This window comes from Neltuma alba, unplaced genomic scaffold (genome assembly GCF_004799145.2).
Source record: "Neltuma alba isolate B1F8T4 unplaced genomic scaffold, ASM479914v2 tig00011854_pilon, whole genome shotgun sequence".
In the NCBI taxonomy this organism is placed as follows: domain Eukaryota; kingdom Viridiplantae; phylum Streptophyta; class Magnoliopsida; order Fabales; family Fabaceae; genus Neltuma; species Neltuma alba.
Genome location: NW_021636459.1, coordinates 64,119 through 84,775, shown reverse-complemented (window position 1 = coordinate 84,775; position 20,657 = coordinate 64,119). Strand labels below are relative to the sequence as shown.

Below are 20,657 nucleotides of genomic sequence, written 5' to 3'. Positions count from 1 at the left end.
TGATACTTCCTAAACCATGATCAAGTAGGAGATGAAATAAGAATATTAAGGAAGATACTTATGGTGTTTTAGGAAGAACATGTCATATTTGTTATAATTAATTAACTTATCTAATGTTCTTAATCTAATCAAATTAGTTAATTAGATCTTATATTAATAACCTAACAGATATATTTATATAAAGGATTATGTACGAAATTACAACACAAAAAAATACCAAGATTGATGTGTGGTAACCACCGCATGGTGAAAGGATTGTGTTGTTTTCACAAGGCAATCTTACACATGGAAAGGTGTAACTCTTCATGAAAATGATATTGGATATCTTCTAGTTATTTAAATTATATTGATTTATGAAGCAACATATAATTGTGACTCTTAATCAAAGAGATATTACTTCTAAAGACATCTTTTCAAGGCATCACTCCATGATTTATATAAACTCCTCATACCATCACTCCATTTGAACAAGACAGGAGCATACAACATAGTGCAAATACAAATATACTAAGATCAAACTTATTACTTTTGTCCTTGAGTACTCATAGAAAAAGAGTTAAATTATCACTTTGTAAATATCGTTGTTATCTTAGCTTAAATCTTAGAAGTACAATTTATATTTAAAGATCTTGACTGTACCTTCAAAATTTTTTCTAATTAACCCAATTTATATCCTATAAGATAAAAGCAAGTGGGAACAAACTAAGCCTTAAAAAATTGCTGTCTATGTTTTGAATACACTGTGCACCGTTTTGAAAGAAGCATCCCCACCAACACGCCACAGAACTCCAACATGACAGTATGAAAGAAGCAATTGACGTGGCGTGTGAAACAGAAGAAATTTCTCACTGCCGTGCCAGGCCCGATAATTAATAATTAAAGATTAATTGATTTTGATGAATGCCTTGTAATTAATTACTACCTGATCTGACCACGTGCATGCTCGTGCTGAATATTCGCCGCCGTATTTCTCATCAGTTTTAATGTTTAGTGACAGCTTAGCGTGAAAGGTTTGGAAATTTTCACACGAAGCAGCCCAGGATTGGTGGGAGGGGCTTCCATTACAATACGTTCAAAAGCTGGCAGTACATGTATTCAAAAGCTGCGATTTGTTTGAACATTGAAGATTGCGATCGATTCAATTAAATGATTACTATTGGAACGAATGACACAAAGCAACCGGGAGGCGCATCAGAAATTGACCACTTTCCCAACCAATCTGGATACTTCTCGATCGTTATTTCGTTGGCGCTGTAATATGAAATTTTTTTCATAAATAGGATTACATTATTAATACTCCAATGGCCAAAAAAAAAAGTAACTAGTTAATACTCACTTCTACAATTAAAACAAATACACCCATTCTAGCTAATCAATCTAGCTATACAGACATGCCCAGAGTTTCATGAATAATTATGGTATCATTTATAGTTCTAAATATAGAAGTCAAATAAAATATTCATTTTTATTTTTAAATATAACATTTTAATAAATTCTGTTTTTTGAAACTCACGACTCCCTTCAAATTCTAAATATAACACGGGGTTTTTCACAGGTGAATTCACTGAATTGGAAATAATTAATTTACTTATCTTTTTTATATTTGAAAATTAATTAATGTATGCAGGGGAATGTGGAACAAAATAGTGTTTAAACTTTAAACTCAGACTGTGAATTAAGGAGGAAAATGGCAAGGGTTGAGACAAAGGGAGGAAAGTGCGAATAAATGATTGGGGTGAAGGTAAACAAAGGGAGGAAAAGGCGAAGGATGGGTCATGCACGTGGACGGATGGTGACGGACCGATGGTGACAGATGCGCGTGGTGGACCCCCACAACTACGACACCCACGTGGCCCCCGGAGCCCACACGGCACTCGCTGCCCCCCACCTTCATTTTCCCTTTTTTTTGTTTGCTTTTTTTTTTTTTTGGTTTTTAACTGGTAACCGCCTTGAGACCTCCTTATTACAAACGTGAACTTAAATTGGTCCAAGATTACCATTACTCCTACTATATCCTTTGTTTACTTTTTTGTGTGGTTTCCACATAAAATTAAAAAGATTATTAAATAAGGTGGATTATAATGGAAATAGTCTGGTTTTTAATACAAGTAAAATTAGTGATATTTTACTAAAATAACTTTGAACTGAATACTTTGTTAAATATTCTGTTTCGCATTGGAGGATATTAAAACAGCTGAAAGTATGGTTAATACTGTATTAAAATTATAAAGCGACATAGGAGTAAGATGATAACAGTATATTTTAAAAATTACCGTATTTAAGGAAAAAAACGCAAGGGGCAATTTTAGTGAAATTGGAGAGATGGCATCATGATCCTGGTACAGGAAGCCCTTATCAGAACCATTAATATTAGGCCCCCGAGACACGCGTTTTGCGTTTTGGAACTCCCTGCGTTGCGATTCATTCAATCCTCCACACTCATGGGGTTTGCGCTTTGGTCCCCCACGCTTTAATGCCACTGCACTACTTTGCAGCTACATTATTATGTTGAGAGGACAATTACCATTTGACTCGCTTTTCAGCCAACCACCCAAGCAGCAGACGCAATTCCATCTCCATTTGTTGTTGATGGAAACCAGCCACCTACCTATCCGATTTCCACAATTATTACTGCCTAATAAATAAATAACTGGTTAAGCTGAAAATGCCAATAACCCCACGTGAGAGTCATTCTGGTATGTTCTCGGGGACTCCTTGCACTATTTTTACACTTAAATCTCTTCTTCCCTTCTTCCGCTTCTCATAATGGAACGTTTCTTGGCAGTCACTTAGTTTCGGCACTTCATGTCCCTATGCTTTTGACGCATGAAGTATCCAATCAACATTACATTAAACATATTGCATATAAATTGAATTTAGAGAATGACCATACAACGTGTCACACTGCTAGGGTTGATTTCCATGCTGAAGAAGACTTTGTGTGATTTGATCCTTGCCCCAAGCTCTTTCCCTCCACATCTGCTCCACCTCATCAAATGTTAATCCTTTGGTTTCTGGGACGTACACAGCCACAAAGAGAAAGGCAAGCACGGCTATACCAGCAATAATCAAGAAGGTTGAGCCAGTCCCTAGGGCTGCAGCAATTGAAAGAAACGACTGAGCCACAATCAAGTTTGAAACCCAATTTACTGTAGCCGCCATTCCTCCACATATTCCACGATACTCTTCAGGATATATTTCGGAGTTTACTGTCCATGGTACAGGCCCCATCCCGGGCGAAAAGAAGGCAATATATAGGGCTAAACCCAAAATTGCAAGCCACCCATATAATCCATTTGTAGAGTCAGATGATTGGCTTGAAAATGACACAGACAAAAGGATCAGGGATGTGATAACTCCAGCTAAGCTATAAAGAGCCAATTTTCTCCTGCCTGCATGATCAATAAGGTAGATGCCAAGAACAGTGCCAGCAGCATTCATGGCAGCTACTATGAGGGATAGGAGGAGAGCAAGCTCATTGGAGCGGAAGCCAGCCATTTGGACAATCGTCGGGCTGTAGTACATAACCGTATTTATACCTGTAAACTGCTGAAAAGCCTGCATACAACTGGGATGTTATCAGAATATTTCTAATTTTCATGGAATGATATCATAGATGTTCAAGTGCAGAGCTAATCCCAATAAACTTCCAGAATAGGGGCACTTGAACCTAAAATGGCTTAATCAGAGATGCGTGCATTTGACAACAAAAAGGTCATGAAGCAGCAAAGCTGACATATCATTCACTCACCCACTTGAATCAGAGGTCAAAAGATGCACATATAGAACAGTATATTTTACCAAAACACCATATCCTCGTTGACTTGTTCATAGTTTATTACCTGCAGTCCTGCTCCAGCAAGGAATGCAAGTCTTATCTGTTTAAATTTAAAAACATCCCAGTATTTGATCTCCTTTGTTTTCTGATGGTCCTGCTCTGACTGAACTCTAAGAAATTCAACTTCATCCTCCAAGCGAGCAAAGTCATAGATCTTAGACAGCACATTAACAGCTTCATTTTGCCTATCCTGCTCATAGAGATAAAATTATAAGATGGCATTATGATTAATGTCGTTGGAAGGCAGCATCCTGAACTCCTTTTTCTTTTCTTTTTTAATAACGCGTGTCCGTACCTTCATGAAGAGCCATCTAGGGGATTCAGGCAGGAAAAGCATGAAGACAAATTGAATAACTGCCGGCAAACCTGAAACTCCCAGCATCCATCGCCATGTCCCTGGGACCTGACGGATGAAGAACGGGATAGGTTTTCAATGAAATAATAACAAGTTGGAAACAGAATATACGCTTAGACACTAGATCACTCTTTCTATCTCTTCTCATGCAATTTGTTTGAGGTTTGGAACAGTAAATCCTGAAACTCGTGAAAAACTAAAAAGCTCAAGAAATGTCAGCAAAATTTCAATTAATGGCCCGTGGCAAGTTTGTTAATAACGGCATGGTAATCCAACACAGGCACAGGCACGTCGCTACTCAGTCGCTTCATGACTGAACTGACAGCTAGAACCAAGTACTTCGACTTTCCAGCTTAGGCAGTTTGACATTTCACAGCAAAATTACAAATCATCAGTCACTGCTTAAGAAAATAATCTTGGATCCTTCAAACTGTCATGTTTCAGGAAAAGCATTTATAGAAGATTTTATGTTGCATTTATCATAAACTAGTATTTCTCCATAGAAATGAAGAGCACATAAACCGCAATGATGCTTGATCTTTGTATGGTACTTCTACAATGAGCTCAGCATCATATAAAATTTTAGAATTTCTACTACTTATAACCATCAATTGTATGCTAAGCTTGAATAACCTCTAATATTGTTGCAAGTTACACAAACCAAACCCAAAAGATGAAGCACGAAAACTAACCTGTGTAAAAGCAAGATTTATGAGGTAGGAAAGAAACTGCCCCCCGGTTATCATAAGCGTATTTGTGCTAACTAATCCTCCTCTTATTTCTGATGGCGATGCTTCTGCAATATACACAGGTGCAGTAACAGAAGCTATGCCTACACCCAGCCCAACCAAAAGGCGTCCCAGTATGAGAACATAAGGATCTGGTGCAGCAGCCATGACAACTGATCCCATAGTAAAAATAACATCAGCGATAAGTGTGGCTTTCTTTCTTCCATAAGCATCGTTAATCCAGCCACCTACTGCTGCTCCAATAATTGCACCAACAACAGCCATGCTGACAATTACTTCCTGGCAACACAGGTAAACATATCAATCCAATGAGAAAGCATATTAAGAATTTTTCTCGAGAAATTCTCAGAATTTTGGTGCGTCCTTTCACCTTTGAGCAGCTTGTCATGAAATGCTCAAAAGGTCTCAGCAAGAAGAACAATGATATATTGCTGTGGTTCCATCACAACTAGATTTCGGATCCTATGCATTGCATGCAGCTTGAGATCGGAAGCTAAATTGTTCACGACTCTATGTACAATGTGGCTTCCAATAGGCTGCATATGTTAATGTTGATGATTTGTGGTTTGAGTTCTTATGTATTTGATTGGAGAAAAAGGAACATATTTTCAACAACGTCTCTTGGTCCTCACGTTTGTTATGAGATACAATTGTGGATATGGCTCCTCTTAAGTGATGTGCTTGACCAAGTTTCCAGGGAATTTCAAACACTGATTTGAAAGAGGAAGGGCAAGTTCTTGTGTTTGCGAAACTTCTGTTTGCTGGTTTCTTTTCTTTTCTTTTTGTGTTTTTTCCCCCTTTTGTAACAAGATTTCTCCCCCCCGTAAACGCATCGTCTCACTTTTTTCCCAGTAATACATTTTTTTTTAAAAAAAAAGATTGATCTGTGCACAATGAAGTCTATTTCTGAGCTCCCAACATTGAAAGAGGGCATAGGATATTGTACCTGTAGAAAATTACTGTCTTTCACTTCCTGAAAATCATCTTTAATATACAGAAGGGCTCCTGATATAACGCCTATAATAAACAGCATTCCGACATGAGATTTTTTCCTTCTTTCTTTGTTTTTTGTTTAATCAGAGAAGTTATTCAGAATGAGCAACACTTTCAATAATACATTTAGTTTATATGGGATATTAGCTATAAGAGCGGTTCTCATGATGAAAGTATAGTGACAATAAGACATTGTGAAGAAAGTTAATTTTCACATTGCCTTTGTTACCTTTTGAGAAAACTTATATGAAGCCACATATTCATGCATACAAGTCAACCTGGTTTTAAAGAAAGAAATTTCTTTCAGCACAAGCCTCCCTTCTAAATGCTCCAATACTAGAAGCTAAAAGAAAATATGTATACAGAGCATATGTTAGTGATCAATAAATCATGTCTTTTCAATGGTCTGGAAATATTTATGCAAGGAATAGGTCAACAAACCCTTGATGCTATGCAATAGGGAGGTTAGTTACTTACTGAAGCAAGAATAAATTAAACTTTACCTAATGCACCAATCACAAGGATTTAAGTTGAATCAAATATGGTCAGATAAGCTTAATCAGTGGTTATCCTATTTCCACTCATCGACACTATAGTCGTCACCAATAATTGTGTACCTGTGTCGTAACCGAAGAGCAGTCCACCGATGCCGGCAACGGCAGTGAGTCCCAGAATATAAGGGTTCTTGAAAAGAGACATTTTCCTCTCAGGGTATAAATCTAAATACCCTGAGCTTCCTGGCGCGGACTGCATAATGATCGTCATCGTCGGGTACGAAACAAGAACACTCTATCTAAATGAGCGTACAATAAGCAAATCAACAGAGAAAAGACCCTAATTGCGCCACTTCACGTTGGAAATATTAACCCCCGAAATGGCCAGTGAACATAGGAAGATTCATAGGCTTGGAAATGAGAAATATAGTTAAGAGTGGGAAGCCATGAATAATTTCACAGAATCGAAAATGGGTTCACACTAGGGAGGAGTTACAATCAGAATTTGCAAAAACATGTTACACTGAGCTATGGGATTGGAAGAAAAGCTGGACGATTTCAGAGAAGAATTTGAGGCTTTAAATTCTGTTTGAGTAGTTTCCAGAAATAGAAATCAGCAGAGCAGCCACGCGCTACTGTGAGGACGAGGGAACTGAAACGTCAGCGCCAGCTGGAAGCTATCGCCGTTGTGCTAATCCGGTTAAAGGATGATGTGGCGCCTGAATTTTAAAATTATTTCTTACGGCAATATGTTTGGCGCTTTCATATAAAGTAATAAATTGGTTCTAGTAAATATTACTACTACTTCTAGTGTTTAGTATAAGATCTTATTTAATTTTTATTTTGGTTTTAAATATAAGACTGTAATTCATTTTATCTCTCATATTTATGTATTTTTTTAAAGATAGTCCTTCTAATAATGGTAGTTTTAATCAATACACTTTATTAGTAAAAATATTTTAGGAAAGACAACACATATTTATTACAAATAACTAATTTAATTTCTTTCTTTAATCTCTTCAAATTAATCAACTAGCTTTTATAATTAAGACTAGAGGTAGTACAATACTGGTACCAATATTTTTTTTGTGGCAACAAAATATTTCTATCCTATATACGTTTATAAAATATTTTTTTCGTATAAACTAAAAGTATAATTGTACTCTGAAGGTTATTACAAAGACGGTTCAAAGATAGAATGCGGTTAGAGCAAATGCTTCGGGCAAAAAAGAGTGGCTAGCTAGAGTAAATGCTTAGATTGAATTAAAAAAACTTTATGATCATTAAAGATTCTAGAAACAAAAATAATTGAAATGACAAAGAGCCTCTCCCCTCTCGGTGAGGCGGGTGGCATACGCACGCGGGAATGCCAAAGTGAGAGCTGCAGCACAGCGTTGCATGGCCGGGTCCCGGGTCCTGGTCCCACGGCGAGGCATGCACATTTTGTCCCATTCAACACAATTATTGCGTTTCTTTTCTTTCGCCAAAAAATAATAACAACATTCTGGTATTAAATATAAGATTTATTTTATATTATAAAATAAGTTATATTTTTAGAATTGGAAGAGTATAATTTTTTGTCCCTGAATTTTAATCCTATTTGAGTTTTGATCTCTTAAATTTTAAATCTGTGGTTTTAATTATTAAAATTTAATTTGTCTTAACACATTAGTCTCTAGAAATGTCGCAACATTAAAATTTACTTTAGTGTTATAAACCGTATTAAAATGATGATATCTAATGAATCCTGTGTATATATAAATAATAAAAATAAAAGATAAGCCCTTAAAATGCAATGCAAAAAATGATTATAGAGAAGAGAATGAGTTTTCAAAACATAAATTAACAATTCTTCAAACACAGTGATAGAACGGTAGGAAAAAAAAACGCTAAACAATTACTTTGAAAACCCCCCCCCCCTTTTTTTTTTGCTTTATTACCCATACAAGATCCATCTAAATGATATCCCGTAGGTCCGCATTACTACTTCATTACTGTTTGCAATATTTTTAACGCCGTTATATTTGAAAGAATTAACGTTTTAGAATGAATTAAATTTTAAAAACTAAAATAACAAATTCAAAATTTGAGATTTCGAAACTAAAACAGATCCAAATTTTAGGAATAAAAAATTATATTAACCTAACAAAAATTATTGCGTTTCATCATTGCTTGTTGTCACTCTCCAAACATGATCATTTTCTGGTTGTCAGGAAAATAATTATAAACAATAATTTGACTCTTCTTTTTGAAAAAAAAAACAACATAATTAAAAAAACACAAAATATGCCCTACTCAAATACAATTTACCCAATTTAAAGATATGATTCCTTCCTTATTGTAATCACAATAATACAGTAGGATCGTCACCCAAGTCTTGAAGGAAGAGGGGCAAATGAATTATTACTATACATAATTAACATCACCTCATTCTCAGAGCCAAAAATACCAAGTTTCATCCATCACTCCACCTGCCAAGAAGTAACAAGCAGATCCATCTCTGCTTGGAAGCAAAAAAAGAATGTGGGTGATTCTAAATCTCAGGCGAGTCTCAACGGTTCCAATCCTCTCTCTCAGCAGATGGAATATAACATCTTTGCAGGACAAACGTTATCTAAAATGCAAGTTAAGGTTATGGGATATCTTTCCCAAGTGGAACCAAAATTCGAAACTTATTGAAGCAGCAGCTGACAACCAACTTAACTACCTCCCGAATTCCTATTTCCATTCCCTTCTTACAAATGAAACTGATGTGGAATATAATAAATAGTTTCTCCATGAGGACGTGAGTTTGTAAAGAACCGTGACAAATTCAACTTTCCTGAGCAACCGTTCTCCATAACTTAAGCCCAACATGGAAGGCCCCGCTTCTAGTTTATCCTTCAGAATATATTTATTTAACGAGATTGGAGTTGCGAACTGGTTACATAATTGTAGTGAGGTTGGAATTGCTTGCTCGCCCGACCCGATTTATTCTTATGCAAAACAAATAGGAGTGCGACTTGGAGGAGCGATAAGCTTCCAAAAACATCTTCGAAAGCAGAAACATATGAGCAGACAACCCATAAAAGTACAAAATTAACCAGATTTCATTTCCCAGAACACGATTAAGTGCACAAATAATCGCTGATTATATTAATATTTATTTAAATCTAAAATATAATAATAATTTCTCCTGAGTTAAATAGTAATTCAAATGCTACTATTGTCACTCATAATCCATGAATAAGACGAAGAAGGAGAGATCAAGAGTACCTGTATCGTAGCCAAAGAGGAGAGGATCAGAAAACTTCAAATCCTGTGTTTATTCTAAAATGACATTGCTGTCGCCCATAAGCTAGTCACAAACGAATCAAACGCCGACGCTGCAGAAAGACGACAAATAGCAATTTCATAATTTTTCTTTCAACAATTTGGTCCGATCCGACAATTTTGTGCTTATCTGGAACGTGGCTTGGACACAAGCGAGATGACGTGGAAATGTGGAATAATGAAATAGTAGAAGAAGATGGATTAATTTCTTACATCAGCGTCGCCACATATAGAACATGATAATATTGGGCGAAGTTGATGATATCCACGAATTGAGGAGGCAATGGCGCGCGTCGGGCTGCGATACGGGCCTTGAAATTTGAGTCGCTTTCCCTCTATTTGGTACACGTGGCGCGCCTTGTGAGATCGCGATGGAAAATGTTGGTGGAAAGGTTCAGGAACCCAAAAAAGGGTGGGTATTAGAGCAGCGTGAAATTCAATGACTTTGAATTACTTTATTTTAAATGATTTCGTCATTTGCAAAATAAATATGCAAGAAATTTTATCTCCAACAAAATAAAATTTTATTCAGTGCTTACATGGATATTTTAAAGGAAAAATCACCCAAACAAAATAGTCAAAATTATGAAATCGCGAATCAAATATTTTGTCAAAGATTTGTTGTCAAAACTTATGCAAGTCTTGTAATGGATCTTAATTTGTAATTTATAATTTTTATAATATTTTTAAAGAAAACAATCCCAATAAGCGCGTCTATAAATTTTGTAATACTCTTTTGGTTTTATTTATAGGACAAAGAGAAAAGATATTTTTTAGTCCTATTTATAACGTATTGAGAGAAATTTTAGGTATTGATATACAACTTTACTCTTCATTTATTATTGTGTTAATTTTATTTATATGAAATATAATGTATATTAACTAAAGATAAAATTAGAAAATTATTGGATTTTAAATGAGAATTAATAAAATTTAAAATTTTTCTTAGTGTGTATAAAATACACTAAAAATAATTTATAAATAAGACTAAAGAAGTACTTTATATTCAAACCATTTTCTTTGCGGAGGTAAAAACATTTTGGAAGAATTATAATCAAATTTCACAAAAGAGAAATAATTATCAAAAAGTCTCAATAACAACCTGAACAGCCTATGACAACAAGTCTTATAATGAGAATGACAGTTTTTTAGACTTGTTTTTAATTATTTTTCTTACTTGGAACCCTAATTCTCCCAGACATTTTTCTCCGATTTGGTGAAATATTAGTTGGCGCATGATCCAACGTAAAGAGGACAGCACATGAAAGGGGAGCCCGTGAGTTGGGTCGGACGAGGCCTAACAGAAACAATTTTCACGGTATTTTCTTTTTCTTTTTTCCGATGCTAATTATAAAATTTTATTTGTAAATTGCAAATAATGTTTTTTAACCAGAGGTAGTATAAATTAACTGTGCCATTTTTATTTTCTGTGTTATATCTACATCGAATGAATATAAATTTTAAATCTTTACTCATATTTCATCCATTTATTTAAAATATTTTTCTCATTTATAATTTTTTTAAATGGAGAACTGCATAAGGAAAATAAGAGAAGGTGTGTAAAGGACGAATGGAGGATCCACTCTGGGTTTGTGGTTGATATTAGTTTATGTCGGTTAATTTTTTTTTTCCTACAATAACTATCTTAAATATGTTTCGCTGCCGAAATTGAGATTCTAAATATCATCTTAATGGTTTGGTTTTTTTTTCCAAAAGTAATCTGAAGAAAATAACCATTTAAAGACTCCTCCGTGATTATAGAAATATATCATTATCTTGAAATCTAAAATTCATGTTCCCTTAAAATATTATTATTATTTTAAAAAAAGCACACTATGATGTTTTAAGATTGTAAGTCATGCTTACTGAGTGATTCTATCACCAAATGTATTTTACGCTTGGTATTATTGGATCATATTTAAAAATTGTTAGATTTAAATGAGATTGTTCTCTCAATATAATTTGTTCTTTGTTTTTTTCACCGACTTGCAATATAATTTATTCGTCCGAGGATTATGAGCTTATAAATATTTTTTTTGGGTGATATGAGCTTATAAATTTTTGCACCAACTATTGTAGGTCATATTTGATTCCAGAAAACAGGCAGAGTTGGTTTAGGCTCCAAAATTATGAGGCCTGAGTTTAGAATTTTTCTTTTCAAATAAAAAACACACTTAAAAAGGTTGGCTTTATAGTTTAGATCTTTTTATATATTTTTTAAAATTCTTTATATAATAATATTAATAATATTTTAAATATTTAGTTATTATTATTTTAAAATTAAATTTTATGAAATGGTTTGATTTATTTGATTTTAAACAATAATTTGTTCATTTAAATTACAAAAAACAAGTCAAACCGGCCAGCTTGAATCGATCAACTTAAGAGTCAATCCCAATAAAATAAAACATTCCTGAAATTTTTGCCTCCACAAGGCCGGCCTATCCACTCCCGCGGTTGTATTCCCAGTAACGGTCATGTTTAATACTTGATCACATGAAATTGTGACGTCACTAATGCAGAAAAAATTGAATTGAAGAGCAAAATTCTCCGTCCAGTTCTGAGAGATTAGTTATCCAGTAATCTAATGATACAGTAATAGTAACAATTAACTACACGTTGTGGGTCTGGTCCATGCATATGGACATGCTACCCGTCCTAATTATAAGACTTTGTTTGTAGAATACAAACAAGATCTTATAATTAGAACTGTAGGTAGTAATTATAAAGTATTTATTGAAAAATGTTGCTTTTCCAATTCTAATTATTGAATATAAAATTTTACTATTAACTAATTAACTAGTAAATATAATAAAAAATAGATAATTTTGTTATTCATGATCAATATACATGAAACCTGACAAACAGGGTTTGGTTTAGAAAGAGTTAATCGCTCACAACGTGGTGAATCAATATTTGAATTTTTACTAAAAGAAATGTCCATGTTTAGTACTAAGTAATACATCAAATAGGAGTGTCTTCAATCGGAGGATACCTATTCTTAGCAAAATTTTGCATGAAATTTGCTATGCTTTTAAAAAAAACATCATATTTAATAATTAAAATTTAATATGCAGGGATAATAATGTCTCAATAAATTTGGATATTATGAGGAAAAATTAATATGAGAAATGAGAAAATGTGATTTTATACTTAAAAAGGCAGCATATGTTTAGTTGATTGACTAAGTTCGCCGAAAGGGTCATGGTGTGCGACCATGCGAGTTTAGTAATTGAGAGGGTTGGGCCCAATGGAGAAGCGAACACCATCAGAGGGACGCGTGAGCGCCTCGTATTCGTTCAAATAAAACTCTTGAATAATACTCCTCCGGTCCTAATTATAAGACCCAATTGACTTATTTGAGGAGATTAAGGAAGTAAGTTAAGTTGGTTATTTATAATAAATAAGTGTTGTCATTCCTAAAATATCCTTGCTAATTAAGTATATTGGCTAAAACTATCATTATTAGAAGGATTATCTTGGAAAAAAATGCATAAATATAAGAGACAAAATGGATTGGGTCTTATAATTAGAACCAAATAAAAAGTCAAACTGGGTCTTATAATAAGGACCGGAGGAGTATTATCAAAACAGTATGCTGCGTCATTCAGCTCATTTAATTAATTTAATTTTCAAATGAATTTATGAGGCCCCCCCCCTCTAGATTATTCTGGCATGTGGTAGTTCACTCGGGGCGTCTTGCTTGAGAGGTGACAATGACTCCATCTTCTACTCATCAAATGTAGCTTTCTATTTTTTTTTCTCTCCACGTATAAACTTTCCCTTAGGCAGAAGGCCTGTGGGATATATAAAAAATATAACATTTAACATTTTGATATTATTTTTCTAATATTCTGTATCTTAATATTATTTTCTGAGTGTATTTAGCATCTTGAATCTCTAATTTTATTTTTTTGATGAGTCCAACACTACAATATTCATCTTTTTATCAGCGTTCAGCACTCTAATATTATTGTAAGTTTAGAGTGTTTGATGCCACATAAAATTATTAGTGCTGGATGTACAGAAAATAAAATCAAAGTGACATATACTCGTAATAAGATTAGGATGGTTAATGCTAAGTAGAAAAAAGGAGACAGCGAGGGAATGTCATGCCTAAGTCGACCATGGAGACAAATGAAGCCTGACAACGTAGAAACAAGGAAGCAAAAAGAATACGAATTGAATACGGATTTGCTGGTTTTTTTCCTTTTTTTAAACCTGGCCACTGATATGATGCACCTTTTTAAGCATGTGCACTTCCAATCCTATTTTCAGGAGAATACCCCCGGGGGGAGGGGAGAGGTAGAGTCCAGCGACTCAGTACAGAGTTTATCCCCACCGGCTTGCTGGCTCCAATCCATGATTCAATAACCAATACTACCTCCGGTCTTAATCATAAGAACCAGTTAACTAATTTGAGGAGATTAAAAAAATAAGTTAGTTAGTTATCTGTAATAAATATGTGTTGTTTTTTCTAAAATATCTTTATTAATCAAGTGTGTTGGTTAGAACTACAATTATTAAAAGAACTGCCTTGGAAAAAAAATTTATAAATATAAGAGACAAAGTGAATTGAAGTCTTATATTTAGCAGCAAAGTAAAAGTCAAACAAGGTCTTATATTAAGTACCAAAGGTATTACTTTTTCTGAGGTCATTTGAATATCACGCAAGTTTAAAACTGTAGCCATTCTCTCACACTGTAAACAGAGACAGAGTACCAAGCAATCAATTATCTGAGGTCATTTTCCCCTGATTTTGCGGCCAAGAATGATTTTAGATGTTGCTTAGTCTAATTTCTTCTTTTAAAAAAAAAAGGAAAAAAAAAAAAAGAAATCTCCTTTGCCCTGAGCAAACCTTTAGGAAGCAAGGGGCATCCCAGGATAATTCCTGTATGTTCTATTCTCCACACGGCATGCCCCTGTTTCAGCAGACAAGTAGCATGTTCTTTTGCTTAGATGCTGTCCTCTGTTTCTCTTGTGACAAGTTAAAAAATAAAAAATACAACATCTTAATTCTTCTTCCATTTATTTTTACTTTCTTACTTTTCCATCCTCCTCCAAAATGCAAGGTAACATATTGCTTGGATAACTTGTTAGTTCCAAACTTGTACTTCACCGAATGCTAAGCTAGCATGTAATTTGTGTCCCTGGAGGATTTTAGCCTTTAAGCTAAAACCCAATTTGTTTAGGTACAATAATTGACCATATAAGAAAGAAAGTATATGAATGGCCCATTGAATTCAGATAACAACCTGCAGATGCTATTTATTTCCTTTCTCAAAGAAGGCTTTCTCTTTTGTAATCCCTTCCCCAGGCCCTTTCCTTCCATAGCTGCTCTACTTCATCCAGTGTGAGTTGTTTTGTCTCTGGGACAAACAAGGCGACAAACAGAATAGCAACTAGAGCTATACCAGCAAGGATCAAGAAGCTCCCACCAAGTCCTAAAGCATCAGAAACTGAAAGGAAGCTTTGGGACATTATCACGCTTGAAATCCAATTCACTGTGGCTGACATGCCTCCACATAAGCCACGGTATTCTTGAGGATATACCTCAGAGTTTACTGTCCATGGCACCGGTCCCATCCCTGGCGCAAAGAAAGCAATGTACAACGCTAGGCCTAAAACTGCAAGCCATCCATAGTTTCCATCATGAGAACCTGATGAATCTAGGAAGGATCCAGCAGAAAGGATCCCCAGAGAAACAACCACGCCAGATAAACTTGCAAGAGCCAGCTTCTTTCGCCCTGCGTGGTCGATAAGATAAATGCCAAGGATTGTTCCAGCAGCATTCAAGCTGGAGATAATGAGGGATAGGAGAAGAGCTAATTGTTTGGAATGAAAGCCAGCCCTCTCTATGATTGTTGGGCTGTAGTACATCACAATGCTGATGCCAGTGAACTGCTGAAAAGCCTGCAAAAAGTCATAGGACAGTCGTAAGAGAACCTTCTCTGGTTACATTTAATGGTTTTTCATTACCGTCAATTTAGAAGAATATCATACCAGATGACACTTATACCCAACTTCGTCAGCATATGCTACCGCGTTTTCTAAGACAAAACATTACTTGTTGAATCCTACGTATAAAATCCTCAACATGCCATAAAGAATTGAGAACTGGTAGCAAACTCTCAGAGATCGCATTGAAGTTTAATAATAGGTTGAAAACAACATATTGAGAAAAGGGGCAATGACTCAAAATTCATGGAAGAAGATGGCTGTATTTTTGCCTTTGGTTTGTTTTAAATGAGTTGGTGGATCGGTGGAAAATGAGGAACAAGGAGTCAGCACATAGTGGTCGGATATGGAGGTTTCCATTTAAGAAGCATTAGAAGAATATAATACAAGTAGTTAACAACAACTTACGTGAAAATGTTGAAAGATTAATCCATGTTCAATTGTGACCCCCATATGACCAAATGTATGCATATTTCTTTTTTCTACCGCAAGACATGTTGATCTTACCCTTCTCTCATGGAGGTAGGGCATTCTGAAGGATCATTCTAAACACCAGGATAATCCAAGTTCAAAAACAAGAAGAGTTTCAAGAAAAATCTTAAACCTGAAGTCCGGCCCCTGCAAGAAATGCGAGTCTAATTTCTTTAGTTTTGAACACATCCAAGTATCTAACTTTGCTTTGCTTCTCAAGTTCTTCCTCCAACTGGGCACAACAATATTCCACTTCATCCTCCAAGCGATTCGTATCATAGATCTTGGAAAGGACTGAAACTGCTTCATCTTTCCTATTCTGCAAACATTTGAAGACAAATAATAAAGCTTTTAGCAGAGGAAACATCTCAGAATAACACTCTCTAGTTTAATATTCATTTAATGAGAGGATCAATTTTACCTGCATAAGAAGCCACCGTGGTGACTCAGGTAGGCAGAGCATGAGACAAAACTGAATGACTGCCGGCATACCAGCAACACCTAGCATCCATCGCCATGTTCCAGGGACCTGCTTTGTCAAATATTGTGCAAGAAGGTTATCCAGGAAGAAACCTCTAGTTGACTGAAAAACCTGACAGAGAAGCTTCAAAAACATATAGCAAAAGAAATAACTGGTCAACTCTGTATAACAGTATTTCTATTTGCACTTCTCTTATGATAAAGCACATATAAAATCCATAGTAAACCTCTTTTCCAACTCTAGTTGTTGTCCTCTAGTTGAAGCCGATGTTTTGTTGACATCTATACATCTTAGCAACTTATAAAAATTTTCTGTTGCCAGAGAAATCAACAGCCATCAAAACGGAAAATGAGAAGTCAAATCCAAAGGAAAGGATTTCCAGTATAATCGATTGGAACTACATTGCCAGAAAATACCAAATACTAATTCTAGGATACTGTCCCCCTGACATATAATGTTTACAAATGTAATTTGTAAAGAAGGCAGAATAAAGCTAACCTGTGTGAAAGCAAGATTTATGAGGTAGGAGAGAAATTGTCCTCCAGTAATCATAAGCACATTTATGCTCACAAGTCCTCCTCTGATCTCTGAGGGCGCTGCTTCTGCAATATACACAGGTGCAGTTACAGAAGCTTTGCCCACGCCAATACCAACAAGAAGACGTCCAAATATGAGGACATATGGATCAGGAGCCAGTGCCATAACTATTGATCCCAAGGCAAAGACTACATCAGCAATAAGGGTGGCCTTTTTACGCCCAAATTCATCATTAATCCAACCACCTAATGCTGATCCAATAATTGCACCAACCAAAGCCATGCTTACTATTGTTTCCTGGCATTTTAAAACTGTTAGAATCTTTGAATGAGGGAGAAATCGTGCAGTAATTTTACTTTACTTCCAATTGGCTGAACTCGTGGCGCTTGGTAAGAGTACAACGAAAACTACTCATAGACCTTCATCTAACTAATTATTCTAAGTTGGAGTGATACTTGACATATTCCACCGCTTTTACAGATTAAACCATCTACATTCGTGTATGATGTATTTATTTTTGTGAACACAAAAGATCCAACGTGGAGTTCCAGTGTCTAAGTGGTAGGGTGTGCTGATGCTTTGTTTAGACACAAAAGGCTTGATATGTTGTCTGATGCGTGAAATATGAAACAAGGCATGATATGGGTATATTAAATTTTGGATTCTTTAGATTTAGAATCAAGAGGGAACAACACAAACTTGTATACCTGCAGGAAACTACTCTGATTCACCTCTTCAAAATCATCTTTAATATACAGGAGTGCTCCTGATATAACACCTGTAACATATAAAGGGCTTAAAAAGAAGCACGATCATATTCTTTCTTAAGTTGTCTTGAGTCCAATACAAATTTAACCAAGTTTGAAGAAAAACTTGATTTCTAATATCTAAATTGATTGAGTCGAAATTTAGATTGTAAATAATAGAAGTAAAGATAATATATGCTTAAGTGATTGTTAATCCACTCTTTTAAAACTTGAACTAATGCCCCTTTCGGTTATAAATGTAAAATTTGGCAGATGTGTTTGTTTTGTTTTTTAAGTACTATCTCTTGTCCTTAATATAAGATCCCATTTTACTTTTATTTTGGTCCTAAATATAAGACCTTAATCCAATTTATCTATCATATTTATACATTTTTTTTAAAATAGCCCTTCTAATAATAATAGTTCTAGTCAATACACTTGATTAGCAAGGATATTCTAGGAAAGATAACACCTATTTAGGACAAATAACTAACTCAACTTACTTTCTTAATCTTTTCAAATTAGTCAACTGGCTCTTATAATTAGGACTGGAAGTAGTATAAAATTTCAATATATTTTGTCCTTCAAAATTTATAATTTTTTTAAAATTCTCCTTTATTGAATATAAATAGTAACTAATTTTTCTGTTAGTTTTCAGATTAAAATAAAAAATTTATGAAAACTAAGGAACAAGTTTTACAGATAACTAACTATAATTTTTACCTAACTCACAGAAGTGATTTTCTTAATTTTTACAAATTACTTTTATTTCCGGACTGAAAGGAATATAATCAAATTAATTGAATAATTGTAACAGCAAGATTATTATGATCCTTTCATTAAAAAAAAAAAAAAAAAGACATATTGCATTTTCACCCTGAAAAATTCAAGTGAGTACTGTAACAGGGATGCCAGGTAAACATAAGAAATACTCCATCCACTTAAATCTAGGATCTAATTTGCCGAACGGAGTACCGTATTTGAACAAGAACCTCCATTACCTGTGTCGTAGCCGAAGAGGAGACCGCCTATCCCTGCGACGGCCGTGAGAGCCAGAATGTAAGGGTTCTTGAACAACGACATTTTCCTCTCTGGATACAATTCTATGTACCCCGAGCTTCCCGGCGTGAACTCCATCGAGATCGTCGTCTTATCACTCCCAAAATTGATTCAGAAAAATGATAATTCTTTCTGCGCTCTGTTCATATATGCAACGCAAGATTTTCTTGAGAAAATAATGCACATTCCGGGAAAACCGAGAGATGGCCCGGAATCATCCGAGTTCTGAAAGCGATCCACTGGGGACATCATTTAAAGAGAAGAAAGGGACCCTTGCGGAAAAAATATCAACAAATTATTGCTTCTCCAACATGCATCTTTCACTACTCGATCTATGGAATTAATCAGCTTCATCACTATTAAACTGATTTTTAACTGCCAAGAGAGTGCCAGTACCATCCATCACTGTGAGTGGAGAAAATATTGCAAGCTTTAAACGATTGCAACTGACATTTAGCATCACGCTGACACACCAGAAAGTTTCATGTTTAAGGTAATACTTTCGGTGTAACTTTTGAAAGCTGAATTGAAAAATATATATATGTTTCTGCATAGTCTATTCAATAGTCCATATGTGGAGCCCTTAGTTTAACCGGTCTCAATAAACGCTGAAAAACATGGTTGTTTTACTTTTAAGAAAACGAATAAAATAGCGTTGGCTTCAAGTGTAGGCCGAAGGATAAAGAAGATGATGACTGAAGAAGAACACTATTGAAGAAGAGGAAGAAAAGATGAAGGAAAAATAGAAGATGAAAGAAGCAAGAGAGAAAAAAGCTATGAAATCGAAAACCTACCCAGAAACAGAAACATAGCGTGTTATTGCAGATTGAAGAGAGATACAGGGATGAACGAGTGAACGATGCAGGGATACAAAGATGAGTGTGAACAAATGGTGCAGGGAGACATGGGAGCGGGAAGAGAAAGAAGATCTTAATTTTCTCTTCTAGAGAATCGAAAAACATTTTTTTTTCTTGAAAATTTTGAAAATAGATTTTAATTTAATTCTCATTATTTGAGATTACTTTTGAGAAAAGCTTGAGCGAATGTGACTCTTGGTTTCCGTACTGGCAAAAAACGTGGGAAGCAGAGGGAAATCAAAATGGTAAGAAAACAGAGAGGCAGAAGTGGCGAAGCAGACTCCATACCCATATAATGTCTCAGAGCAGCTCACATGATATTTGTCATCTGAATAGAATTAGGAGAAGAGATTGGGAGGGAGACGATACTTACTGAATATTAATGCCAAGGAAAGCACCTACTGAATATTGATACAGAATCAGAGTGAGCTCTAAGAGCATTCCAGATAAAATCTCATCCTTCTCTCAGCACTATGTATGGTTGGTACAAGGGAACTAGGGGAAGGAACGGAAAATTTTAATGAGTTTAATTTAAAATTTTAAAAAAGTTGGGTCATAAAATTTTAATAAAGAGAATATATAAGATAAAAGAATAAAATTAGTTAAAAATTTAATCTTTACTTTCCCAGAACGATATCCATCTTGAGGTAAAGATCCACTTTCTTGAGCCCACGGTAAACACGAAAGAGCATTGATTCCCTGCAAAAAAAAGAAAAAGTATCGATAATAAAGAAATAAAAAAGTATCAGAGTATAACAGAAAGGGACTAATCCCTCTTAATATTACCTCGACTAGGATTGCATCCAA

At 35.0% G+C, this 20,657-nt stretch overlaps 2 protein-coding genes across 6 annotated transcripts; both read right to left on the bottom strand.

Moving 5' to 3' along the window:
- Positions 1-2,185: 2,185 nt before the first annotated feature.
- On the bottom strand, positions 2,186-6,988 carry LOC114718635 (inositol transporter 1). 3 transcript variants are annotated; one of them, XM_028904022.1, is made up of 7 exons: positions 6,553-6,988; positions 5,889-5,959; positions 4,886-5,221; positions 4,134-4,241; positions 3,843-4,028; positions 3,060-3,558; positions 2,186-2,979 (listed from the first exon to the last, which is right to left on the bottom strand). In XM_028904022.1, exons 1-7 carry the CDS (start codon positions 6,698-6,700, stop codon positions 2,900-2,902), a joined length of 1,428 nt encoding a protein of 475 aa, XP_028759855.1. In that variant the 5' UTR covers positions 6,701-6,988; the 3' UTR covers positions 2,186-2,899. The 3 variants fall into 3 exon arrangements, with proteins under 3 accessions (XP_028759855.1, XP_028759857.1, XP_028759854.1); XM_028904024.1 differs by adding an exon at positions 6,165-6,213 and having other exon boundaries at positions 2,186-3,558; positions 6,553-6,624; XM_028904021.1 differs by having other exon boundaries at positions 2,186-3,558.
- Positions 6,989-14,737: 7,749 nt separating this feature from the next.
- On the bottom strand, positions 14,738-20,375 carry LOC114718600 (inositol transporter 1-like). Of its 3 annotated transcripts, none has more exons than XM_028903964.1 (7): positions 20,224-20,375; positions 18,936-19,218; positions 17,896-17,966; positions 17,150-17,485; positions 16,592-16,699; positions 16,304-16,489; positions 14,738-15,654 (listed from the first exon to the last, which is right to left on the bottom strand). In XM_028903964.1, exons 2-7 carry the CDS (start codon positions 19,069-19,071, stop codon positions 15,022-15,024), a joined length of 1,470 nt encoding a protein of 489 aa, XP_028759797.1. In that variant the 5' UTR covers positions 19,072-19,218; positions 20,224-20,375; the 3' UTR covers positions 14,738-15,021. The 3 variants fall into 3 exon arrangements, with proteins under 3 accessions (XP_028759797.1, XP_028759799.1, XP_028759798.1); XM_028903966.1 differs by lacking the exon at positions 20,224-20,375 and adding an exon at positions 19,788-20,201; XM_028903965.1 differs by lacking the exon at positions 20,224-20,375 and having other exon boundaries at positions 18,936-19,238.
- Positions 20,376-20,657: the final 282 nt, after the last annotated feature.

Coding starts and splice junctions, on each gene's coding strand:
- LOC114718635 (XM_028904021.1), bottom strand. CDS start 6,700: ATGACGATCATTATGCAGTCCGCGCCAGGAAGCTCAGGGTATTTAGAT. Junction 5,222..5,888: donor AAGACAGTAATTTTCTACAG/GTACAATATCCT, acceptor CTGTGTTGCCAG/GAAGTAATTGTCAGCATGGC. Junction 3,559..3,842: donor TTGCTGGAGCAGGACTGCAG/GTAATAAACTAT, acceptor AGTTGTATGCAG/GCTTTTCAGCAGTTTACAGG.
- LOC114718600 (XM_028903964.1), bottom strand. CDS start 19,071: ATGGAGTTCACGCCGGGAAGCTCGGGGTACATAGAATTGTATCCAGAG. Junction 17,967..18,935: donor CCTCTTCGGCTACGACACAG/GTAATGGAGGTT, acceptor TATATGTTACAG/GTGTTATATCAGGAGCACTC. Junction 17,486..17,895: donor ATCAGAGTAGTTTCCTGCAG/GTATACAAGTTT, acceptor TTAAAATGCCAG/GAAACAATAGTAAGCATGGC.